Source organism: Salarias fasciatus, chromosome 16 (genome assembly GCF_902148845.1).
Source record: "Salarias fasciatus chromosome 16, fSalaFa1.1, whole genome shotgun sequence".
NCBI classification, from domain to species: domain Eukaryota; kingdom Metazoa; phylum Chordata; class Actinopteri; order Blenniiformes; family Blenniidae; genus Salarias; species Salarias fasciatus.
The window spans coordinates 14,635,685-14,647,437 of NC_043760.1; the positions used below are offsets into that span (position 1 = coordinate 14,635,685).

At 44.9% G+C, this 11,753-nt stretch overlaps 1 protein-coding gene across 2 annotated transcripts in view; it reads left to right on the forward strand.

Annotated features, from left to right (window-relative positions):
• Positions 1-11,753, forward strand: part of hdac4 (histone deacetylase 4) — a 130,379-nt gene that overhangs the window by 84,741 nt on the left and 33,885 nt on the right. For both annotated transcript variants that reach the window (XM_030111416.1, XM_030111417.1), the window contains 9 exons: positions 317-445; positions 718-824; positions 1,616-1,732; positions 1,889-2,102; positions 2,418-2,635; positions 7,257-7,532; positions 9,301-9,487; positions 9,891-10,024; positions 11,352-11,454. In XM_030111416.1, the coding sequence (XP_029967276.1) occupies positions 317-445; positions 718-824; positions 1,616-1,732; positions 1,889-2,102; positions 2,418-2,635; positions 7,257-7,532; positions 9,301-9,487; positions 9,891-10,024; positions 11,352-11,454 (1,485 nt within the window). The remainder of the gene's footprint in view (positions 1-316; positions 446-717; positions 825-1,615; positions 1,733-1,888; positions 2,103-2,417; positions 2,636-7,256; positions 7,533-9,300; positions 9,488-9,890; positions 10,025-11,351; positions 11,455-11,753) is intronic.

The window sequence follows — 11,753 nt, forward strand, 5'->3', positions numbered from 1 at the left end:
TATTGGCTCGATTGGGAAGCCAACACTTAACCCTGGCAGCAGCTCAGCTCTGTCTCTTATTAGTGATCCGCTTCACGGGTGACACACGGGGTGCAACAAGCAAATACAGATATTGACGGCACATTTTTTTATTTTCAAAGACCAAAACCAATTTCTCCTGTGAAAATCAAGGATTTTTTTTAAATTCCCTACAGAGATAGTTGTTTTAATATATAGAGAAAATGAAGCTTTTCTCAAAAGGCGACTTAAAGATTTGTCATGAAGCTGGTCTTTTATTTCGCTTTGTTAAGTGTGGTTCCCATCTGTGTATTCTCAGCTTCTGAGCCCAACCTGAAGCTTCGCTCCCGGTTAAAGCAGAAGGTGACAGAGCGTCGCAGCAGCCCTCTGCTCCGCAGGAAAGATGGAGCCATCACTTCTGCCAAGAAGCGGTCCTTAGACGTGGCCGGTGAGGATCTTCTTGTATGAAATCTGTTGTGTCGGCGTTATGATTAAGCCAATAAAGAATATTCCAAAATCTTATCACAAACATTTTTCTTCCTGAGGCACCAAGTTTCACCTCATTTCATGCTTTGCGGAGATTGTGTTATTTCAGATGAAGTCATAAATTAGTTATTTAAATCATTAACTTTAAGTGGGTTTGGGAAATTAAAACTCTAATCAGAATTCATGGTGGAAAATCTGATTTAATGGATTTAATTCCTGTGTTGTTTGTTTTAGAGTCTGCTTGCAATAGTGCTCCAGGTTCAGGCCCCAGTTCCCCCAACAACAGCTCCAGTAACATCCCCAGTGAGAACGGGGTCGCGATCTCCAGCAGCCCCGGAGAGGTAAGCAGCACGCCTGTATGTGTGTGTGTGTGTGTGTGTGTGTGCATGTGTGTGACTTATATATGCGTGAGTGTGTAATGTATTGAAATCAAGGAGATATGTGACGTGCTTGTGTGAAAACCTTTGAAAGGGTAAAGTCTTCAAATATTTAGGTGAGAGTTTATATTCAGGTTTCACAGAGGGTTGGGTTGCATAAATAATAATTTTATTATGCATGTATGAATGTAAGTCAGTCGACTCTGCCTGGAAATGTCTAAAACGGGCGAGTGTATGCGAGGACTCAGGTCTGTTTCCCTTCTCATTATGGGAACTTGCCCTCACATTTGGGATCGAACTCAAGTCCCATTTGTCTAAATAAACCATTTTTGAGATGAAAACACATTTCAGGTTTGGTCTCAGTTAAGATCAGCAGGTTTCGGTTATGGTTTGGCAGTAACTAGTTATGGGTAAGTTTACAGTCACTCTGCAGGATATAATAAGTCAATGACCTGAATTCAGAGGACTAGAAGGGACCATGTGAGTGTTTTACAACATGACTGTGGGAGCTTACGTCTGTCCCCCTTCTGATGTTATAAAACTGAAGTAGAAAAGTCATATCCTGAATATGTAATAGATTAAACTTTGAGGTGAGGTCATTTTTTAATGCTTTGAGCATCTCTTAAGGTAGTTAATGGAAGGCAGCGTGAAGTGATGGAAACATATTTTCGTGTGTGCGAGGAGAAATCTCCTGTTTGCTGTGCTGCGTCTGCTTTGTGTCCACGCCGGCTCATTTTTCCGCTGTGGGTCTCCAGGCCTCCCTGCTTCAGAGGCTGGCTGCCAGGGAAGGTTCGATCAGCCAGCTCTCGCTCTACACCTCGCCTTCCCTCCCCAACATCACCTTGGGACTTCCGGCCACCGGTCCGAGCACAGTGAGTGGACGTAGTGAACAAGAGTTACACGTTTAGATGGTCAAACATACACCAGGTGTTATTGTTATGATATGGGAGATGCACACAGAGGAGTGAAGGCTGGATCAGGATTCATTGACTCTGTCTCTTCCTTTCTCTCGCCGTCTCTCTGTCGAGGTGGTGTCGGGCCACCAGGACGGCGAGAGTCATCTGGCGCTGCCGGCGTTGCAGCAGGGCATTCCCCTGACCCCCCCGTTCCTGCCCGCTGCCCACCTGCCCTCCTACTTGGCATCCTCGGCGCTGGACAGGGAGGGGGCTGGAGGGGGCACGGCGGGCCACAACTCTCTGCTCCAACACATGGTCCTGCTGGAGCAGAGCCACAGTCCGATGGGTCAGTGTCCTCTGCAGCTTTTCACTCTGCTCTCTGCCGTCCGGTGCCTGGAAACGCACTTATTAATGAATCAGCAGCTGATTAGCTTTTGATTTGAGTTTTTAAGTGGGTATATATGTTTTTAAGATGTTTATAACAGCCCCTTCATCCGTCATCTATACCAACTTCTCCAGTTTGAGGCAATTATTTTAGTTGTAGTCCATCAGCAGTCCTCACTTTGTAACATACTGCACGCAAGTCCTCACAGTAGTGGAATCTGTTGGTAAGACGGACGTCTTCAGCTCGTTGTCTTTATTTACTCTGCTCATGCCTCAGTTGGTCTAGGCGGCCTGCCGCTGCCGTCGCCCTCCGTCTCCAAGCTGGTGCGGGGCCACCGTCCCCTGGGGAGGACGCAGTCGGCCCCCCTGCCCCAGCAGCAGTGCGGACAGGCCCAGGCGCTGCAGCAGCTGGTGGTCCAGCAGCAGCACCAGCAGTTCCTGGAGAAACACAAGCAACTGTTCCAGCAGCAGCAGCAGCAGCACATCATCAACAAGGTATGCCGGTGTGTGTGTGTGTATATATGTGTGTGTGTGTGTGCGTGCGCGCAACTGTGCCGTCTCAAAAGCAACATTTGAACAGCTGCGGCAGAACGGCCAGCTACATGTTTGCCCTCATACACTCGAGCGTATACTGTGTGTGGGAGCGCCGTGTTTGTCTGATTTGGTTAATGTCTGTGAATCCTGTCTCTCCTCCTCGAGCAGGATGAATCAGGCGGCAATCAGCAAGTCTTTTAGCCAGCTTTTCTTGTCCCTACTTCTCCTTGTCACCCTGGCAACTGTGCACAAGAGGAAGCGGCATCCATATATGCTCACACAGGAAATGTGACTCATTGCATCGCTGTTTAAATGCGCGCGTGTGTGTGTGTGTTTCTGTGCGCGCGCAAAAGGTGATGTGGGAAGCTGAAATGTTCCAAGGTCGTTATAGACAGCGAGGCGTTTGTTTATGTTTTGTGTGCGTCCGTACCTGTAGATGTGTGAATAGATTCCCTGAGGATTCCAGCAGCATTCATTATCCGGTGGAGCTGTGTCGTTGGCGACTCGCTCCGTCTCACCAGTTCACATCAACTCGGGTGTAAAAAGACGTCTCGTTTTCACGCGTTAGCGCTCTGAAAGTTAGAGAGACTTCGATGACCTGCTCTCAAAAACTCGAGCCCAGAATGTGACGTATGCTTTCTCAGAGGTGTGATTATATACTTTCCTGCTGTTTTCCCATCGGCGGTCTGGACTCCATCAGAGGAATACAGACCGTTCGCTTCAGATGAAAGTTGAATGCTAACCAGATATACAATACGCACTCCAGAAGCTGATGCAGAGTAATGTTTGACTGCTTGACGCTGGAAAGATGTAATCACAGCAAACGGTTTGGCTTCGCCTCCTACACTTACTGATGTTCAGTATTCAGACACATCATACCTTCATAATGTACGCAGATGCAAACCACATGTGTAAATCCCCTCACATCACCTCTGGAGGCTCCGCAAATGTGATTTTGAAGCAAGCCATGTGTCAAGTGGTCTCGTTCTGGATCCACAAATCTGCTCCCGACGTTTGGATTTACAACATTTCTGCACTAAAAGTTATTACCTCATTACTTTGTGAGTGAGAAAACATGGAACAAGCATAATAAAGTGCAGTGTAGCTACAGTGTGTGTTATTCCCGATTCATAGTTCTGACTGTTCCATTAGCTACAATAAACATATTCATTCTACCGCAGCAGTTTCACAAAGTTTATGTAGTTGTATCATGCTTTAAATTTTCATGACACATTTTGCTGTATCTTCACTGCCAGAGGTGGGAAAAATACATTCTGTAGAAGACCTGTTTACTGCGGCTGTGTTGTGCAAAAATAGGTTCTGAAAAGTTGCTTTTCCCCCGTATACACGGACATGGAATCTGTGGAAAGTTTCACCCTGACAGCTATTTTAAAAAGTTGTGTTTCCAGTGCCTCTGAGCACCGTTGTTTAAACTGTACCTTCATGTGAAGATAGATGTCTGTAAAGGCTTGACTGAATCATACATGCTTTTCATTTCAAGCTAAAATTTTTTTATAAAATTAATTAAAGGGAAAGTAAGTCTAGTGATTGAATTTCAAAGCAACAGCTCTTTGCTTTCAACATTTTTTCACATTGTTAAAATTAGATGAAGAGGAACATTAGGGAATTGCTTCATAAATAACGTACCAGTCAAGTCGAGCAATAAACAGAATCACCGATACAATGAAACTAAAAGTCTTTTGTGTCACTGATCATAAAAATACCTGAAGCATCTCAAGACTTTCATACCCAATTAAATTATCATGCGAGTATTTTTGGACACAGAAATTTTTACTCTGCTGTAAATTCAAGTCATCATCTGTTAAAAAAAAAAAAGAACAAAAACAACTATCTTCATCTTCATCATCAGCTTTTAAACAAAACTCAGTAATGAGATGCCAATCAGCGACTGCTTGAACTGTTGATGCAGTGGATAAAAGTTCCATACCAACTTAATTTATATCAAATTCTGTCTCAAATATCTGAATCAAACTGAGCAAAACCAACTTTTCATCTCTTTAGTTTTGTTTGATCCATGAGAATCTGATAGCGGTGAAACACACTGTGCTTCCAGAAAGACATATCTTGTTAGTCATGGTGGTTAATCGAGCTGATGTTGATTGGCAGACATCTTTAACCAGAGAGCTGCTGCTCACCAGGTCGCTTCAGCAGGTCGTCTTGATCACGCCTGCAGGCCGAACTGAAGGCTCGGAGTCGGCTTCTGACAAGATGTCAGCGTTCACTTAGCTTTATTGACAAGACGAGGCTGTTCCTGTGAACAGATACGGCGGGGAGAGGCTGGCGGTTTCCCAGTTAATTGGATATTGTGACGTTCACTACTGCTTGAAAAGGTCACTTTGCGTAAACGGCCTATTTGGAGAATGAAGCGTCACCTGTGTAACCTGTCATTTAACGCGCTCCATTACCTCGAGTATCGCCGGAGAACACGTACAGATCTGACAACGCTGATACTGGCTCACGTATCGTATTGATTGGGAAGTTATTGAGTTTTTATAAATTATGAGAAGCTTGTTTGGTGAAATAGTAACAAAAGACTTCTTCAGTGGAGAATAATCAGCATATTTGCACCTTATAGTGGACACAGATTTGCTCTGGGAAGTATTTTTAGAACTGTCCTTTTCATGTCTTTTGCATTTCGCCAATAAATAGCACGTTGCGAAACCTCTGCAGCTGTTATTTCCTTCCTCCTCCATTTTTTTTTCCCCCTCCTGTCAGCAGTGAAAAGAGGGGCTGCTGAAAACCTGAAATGTGGCTATAAGAAGCAGTGAAAAGAGGAATGAGTCTTAAATCAGCTCCAACCTGAGGCGAAACCGTGGAGTGTTTTATACTGTTGTCCAAGTGTGTAAGTGAGAGAGACCGAGATGGATAGAAAATGTCAACTAGTGTCAAGTGTTTGTGTATACAACTACCTCCCCTTCCCACCTCCTGCTCTTTCCATCTTCCAGCTGATTTAACAGGCTTATTTAGTGCCTGTCCCCCTTATGGTTCACAACCCAGCAAGTATTTCCTCCTGCTGAAGAGAGAGAGAGAGAGAAAGCTTTAGAGGACGGAGGGGTGAGAATCCGTGCGGCAGGAGTGGATGAGTGTTTTGAGTTTGTTTGGAGAAGAGGGACCGGGATGAGGCAAGAGCCGGCTCTCTGACGTCAATGGACTGTTCCCTGGGCAATTCGCCAAGCCGTGTGTGTGTGTGTGTGTATGTGTGTGTATGTTTCCGTGTATGCGCGCTCTCCACGCACAAACCAGTCTGGTCCAATCATGACCTGCACACACGAGGGTTGGGGTCTTTGACGACAGGGACGGGGACAGCTGCCACAACAAGATTACTGCAGGCGCTCCTCTCCTCTCTCTCTCGCTCTCTCTCTCTCTCTCTCTCTCTCTCTCCTCTGCTCTCTCTCTCTCCTCTCATTCTGCGCTCACTCTCTCTCCCTCTGCAGCCTCGGACGTCATGAAGTTAATGACACAAATTACAAACAGCGGTGGAGATTCAGTCTGGTTCTCCTGGTGATAAATAACCGCAGCGAGTCCAGAGTTCAGCGCAGGAGGTTTTATCTCCGTGTGTACAGAAGGTAGAGGGGGTCTGGCTAATGTTAGCCCTTGTTTGGTTAAACTTGAGGTCTCTTACGTTGTTTTTGTACTTGAACTATTTTTGGAATGAAAAACATCTTCAGTAGAGGATCGCTGGTTAAAGTGGGGCAGGTTTAACCCCGTACTTTCTGTCCCTGATGATAAAACAATGATTCTTCCTTTTTTTTCTGCTCTGGAGGTTTTCCTGCCGTCCTCTCTGGGTCCTTTCTGCTCACCATCTCTGGACACCCACTATTAAATTCCCTGATCTTAGCATTTGGTGCACATTTCTGTCACCAGTGAAAATCAAACAACAGCAACAACAAATAGTGTATTTTTACTTTGTGAAAAAATACAAGGCTGGCAAATAAAATCAATTGTATGGAAAAAATAAGACACAATTTAAATAATTTGAAACCTGAACAGAGCCTCTGCTGTCATTTATGTAGTTTGTGTCTGTGTCATAATATGTGCATATATAGTCACATTGGTGTGTAACATGCATTTGTTTGGTTCAACAAACAACAACAAAATACAGGATTTTCTCTCGATTAATTTTCTTTCTGTATTTTTGGGTGATTTCTTGCTGTTTTTGGCAGATTTTGAATGTGATCCCATCGTTTTTAAGCGTTTGATCCTCTTATCGCTGGATGTATTTAGATTTTTAGGGCTTTAGGAGTATCAGAAAAATGCTCCTTCTGCTTCTTTTTCCTATTTAACCTTCGACATGTCGGTTTCTGTGCCTATTCCAGATGTGTGACATGCTAATGAATGGGCACAAACTTCTTAATCTCTGCTTTCTGGACATTTTGGACTTTCCTGCATAGTTATTGTGATGAGGAGTTCACGTCTCGTCTGGTCAGTGGTGATGGATCAGGAGTATAAAATTAGAAACCATAAGAAATACGAGCATGGATAAGGTGACGGAGGCTTTCATAAGACAGGAGCATGAGCCTGCTGTGAGATATTTGACCACCGCGTTTTTCTCCTCCTCCAGATCATGTCCAAGCCCGGGGACCCGGTCTCTGTCTCGGCCCCGGGTCCCGGCGGCTCGGGGCCGGGCAGGCAGCACCAGAGCCACCCGGAGGAGACGGAAGAGGAGCTCAGGGAGCACCAGGGCCTCTCCTCGTCCTCCTCGTCCTCCTCCTCCGTCTCGGCGCCGGAGGCGGCGATGCTGCGGGGTCTGGTCATCAAGCAGGAGCCCCCCGACCCGGACCAGGACGACCGGGAGCAGAGGGAGAGGCAGGCCGAGCAGGACTTCCTCTTCAAACAGGTGAGGATGAAGAGCAGAAACTTGGAAATAAAAGGAAGAAACTTCACTTTTATACCTTCATACAGTGAACAAAAATAGATGAGCCATAACATTATGACCTTTCTATGTTTACAAACTGCAGCATGTTGTGTTTATATGTTTCTATCCGTACCAGCATGAATGCCCGCCGCAGCTTGATTGACAGTCGCTCGTCTTTTAAACTGAAGACATGCAACCTTCACTCCTCACATACAGCAGTGAGCTCTGGCCTTCCACGACCCCGGGACACATTCACTGCTTCATTCACTGCTTTTCCTTTTCTTGGACCGAATTTATCCTTTCTTGGAACATTTCACAAGAGGAGCTGCAGTTTTGGAGATCTCCGACTCAATCGTCCAGCCATTGCTATTAAAACCTTTTGTAATTTGCTGAATTCTTATTTTTATCTTTTTTTTTTTTGCTTCTGGCGTATCAACTTGGTGGGCAAACTGTTTACTGTTGTGCTTTTTTTTTTGCATTGAACTTGTAGGAACTTTGTTTATAGAGGTTTTTTTCCTCACTTCAACAGTGTCAGAAGGTTTCATCTTGTCTCTTAGACTCACGGCTGTCACACAGTCACGTCACAGTGACGACGGCCGCCGCTGGCGGTTTGGCCAGTTTGAGCCGTGAACAGGAACAGGACTGGGAATCGAACAGCAAATATTGGAATTAGAAAACAGCTTCCTCCATCAATTCAGCTACAGCTGCCCTTTGTCTAATGAAATTATTTTTGTTTTACTCCAAAAAAGGACAGAAATAGTCCGATAGTAGAGACAGATGGAGCATTTAGTAACATAGAACTTTACATTTGATCTGCTTTGTGTGATTAATGACTGACCGGCTCAGGTTCCAGGGTCGTCTTAGTTACGTTCTGCCATCAAAACAAGCCCATTAAACTTTCTCGTCGTATTATGAGTGGATCATTTCATTTCAATTTTAAAAATTACACACCGTTTAAAGAAAGTTTGCAAAATCTAATCAAAAAGTGCACATCCTCATTATGTATCTCCTCCAGTTAGCCAACACACAAACCTTACTCCCACACAGAAATTATTCAGATGCATGAATTGCACCCTTATTTGGAGTGTGCGTGTGCATATACCTCACTGTGTGTGTGTGTGTGTGTGTGTGTGTGTGTGTGCGTGTGTGGCCGCGCTCTGTGCACCACCAGGACGGCATGTCCTCATCTCTCCGGCCCATCCCTGCTGTCCGCTCAGCCAAATTCAATCAGGCGCTCCTCTCACTGTCGCCATGGCGCCCCGAGCACAGGCGGACACGCCCATCGCTACGGGATAATGGGATTGCTTGGCGCGAGTCTTTTCAGAGTGTAAAGAGCCGTGAAGTGTTTCGCTCAGACGCTCTTGACTTATTCACATCATTTTTATTTATGGTGGCTGTTCAGACACATTGTTTGTAGATTTGACGGGTTGTAATTATGAAGCTGAAGCGGCTTTGGCTGTAATTACAGGAGGAGAGCAGTCATTATGTGACGCACTGTTGAAATTGAAGTTTTCTTTAAAATATTTACTCATGTTCTTTTTCTTATCAGTATAACTGTCTTATAAGATTGTGGAATTTATTACACCCTAAATAAAACTGTGCTTGACTCTACTGTACATTTGTTCAGTGTGAATTGTAGCAGATGTGGAAGTATTTAGTGCCATCTCCTGGTGTGATAATGCATTACATCACCGGTGTATGCGTTTGTGTGTCTGTGTGTGTGTGTGTGTGTGTGTGTGTGTGTGAGCAGCAGGCTTTGCTGTTGGAGCAGCAGCGGATCCACCAGCTGAGGAACTACCAGGCCTCCATGGAAGCGGCGGGCCTGTCGGTCAGCTTCGCCGGGCACCGCCCCCTGTCCCGGGCCCAGTCGTCCCCGGCCTCGGCCTCCTTCCCCATGGTGGTGCAGGAGCCGCAAGCCAAGCCCCGATTCACCACAGGTCCGCCGCCGGCAAACCCCAGACACGTGTCCGACGCGGCTGATTATGAGATGCTTCATTTAATTTAACCGCGCGCCGCTCTCACCCGGAGATCCATCACGAGACGGATCTGCAGATAAACAGTCCCCTGCTAACGCACGGCGTTAGGTTCCAGGAGCTGCTAAGGCTCAAGGCTGTTGCTAAGCATTGCCCCCACGCCCCAGCTCTACCAGTGCAGTCACAGATGCGGCACATTTCTCTGGACTCCCTCCATGTGATGTTTTTGTTTGTGATGTAGCAGGTGCAACTGATAGCGCGATTATAGAGATGTTGTTGTGACAGCTGCTCTAATGCTCGCAGCCACCGGCTTATGATCACACACAATCCGTGTGTGTGTGTGTGTGTGTGTGTGTGAATCTTCCAGGTCTGGTGTATGACTCTCTGATGCAGAAACATCAGTGCATGTGTGGAAACACCACCAGTCATCCGGAGCACGCCGGCCGCATCCAGAGCATCTGGTCCCGCCTCCAGGAGACGGGCCTGCGGGCGCACTGCGAGGTGAGGCCGGAGATCTGAGCTCGGAGAGACGGAGCCGCGCGTAGACGACGAAGTTATGAATGCAGTACTTTAATTCCACTGATTTTTGTAGTGACACATCAGTAACTGCCTTCTATCATTAAATTATTCATATAATTTCAATGAATGAAACTAGAATGGTTATCTGTGCGTGTTTTTGCATGCTATAAATAACTAATCGGTTATTTTACATTAACGGACACTAAGCTCCTTAAGTTCATTGGTTCATAAAAGACAGTTTAAATCAACTCAAAGTAACCTTTCATATACTGCAACACATTTCAAACAGATTGTCAAAGCCTTTGTAACACTCTTAAGTCAACCAATGCGGAAATATAAATCATCATTATATAAATTTACTTTCGAATCACGCGGTCCTGCTTTCCCAGTGAGAGACAACTAAAACGTCACAGGTGACTCTTGTGTCACTAAATATGACTTTAATAAGATGGATGTGAAGACTGTAGCTGGCTTGACGATTGATCCGCGCAGCAATTAGCTGTGTGAATAAAGGAGCTGAAAAACCAAAGTGCTTACGTCAAATATGAAATTTCATCTTGAAAAATCGAATATAATTAAAGATTTGTTTTTGGCAGTTATTTCTAAACTTCTCTTCTTTTCTGCACATCAGCCAGAAAGGTTTAAAATGTGGATTGTGATGATTGTGGTCTCAGATCAAAATAATTTCATCTTTTGAGACATATTTATCTCATAAATCTCAAATATATGAAAGTAACTTTGGGAGAATGAACCTTTTTCAGTGAACTTAAATGTTTCAGTGTGCACCTTGTAGGAAAAAAAAGAAGAGAAACAATAAGAAACACATTTTAAAGCTGTTCAACACATTTATACTTTATGATGAAGTTACTTGCTACTTTTAGATATTGCTACTTTTTTAAGGACAGTTTTTGCCACAAATGACATACTTTTGCACTTATCCTGAGTTCCCAGAAACATGATCCTAATAATAACTAGCTTTATAATCTTCAACATGAATGTGGCTGCTTTTCCCGTTTCGTCACGTGACTCTAATGGAGCCCTCTTTTTCCCTCACTTCTGTTCACCTGCTCAGCATTGTATTAAATGCATGTGCAGGTTCATATTGCAACCAGAGGGGGGCAGTGTCAACCCATGTTGTGTTGCTCTTTGGCTTCACTCTTTCAAGATATACATTCAAACATATTAAAGATCTGATATTTAATCTAAGTTGTGTCATAAGACTCCATTCATGACGACTGAAGTGTGTTTGCTTTGTTTTGGGTGACCCTGAAAAATAATCAGTTTCTCTTCTCTTCTTCTCTGTTCTCAGTGTATCCGTGGTCGGAAAGCCTCGCTGGAGGAGCTTCAGACGGTGCACTCAGAAGCCCACGTCCTGCTGTATGGAACGAACCCTCTGAGGCAGAAGCTGGACTGTAAGGAAAAAAAGAAGAATGTGTTTCACAGCACTTGTTGCACTCGGCTCAGTTTACAAATACACAAGCAACATTAAGTATTCAGTGACTTTGTGAAATTGAGCGAGCCCGTGTCTCCGGCCCGGCGCCCGTGTAAATGTCCCAAACGTGCAGCGTGCGTTAAAAGAAGTCTGCTCTAACGCTTAAACCGTGTCACAGCAAATGGTCCGTTCTAATAAAGTCCTGGAGGTGCTACGATAAGACGAGGACCCGCTGAAGCTGTTAAACTAAGTCACACAGGCTGCTCAGTCACTTAGGTC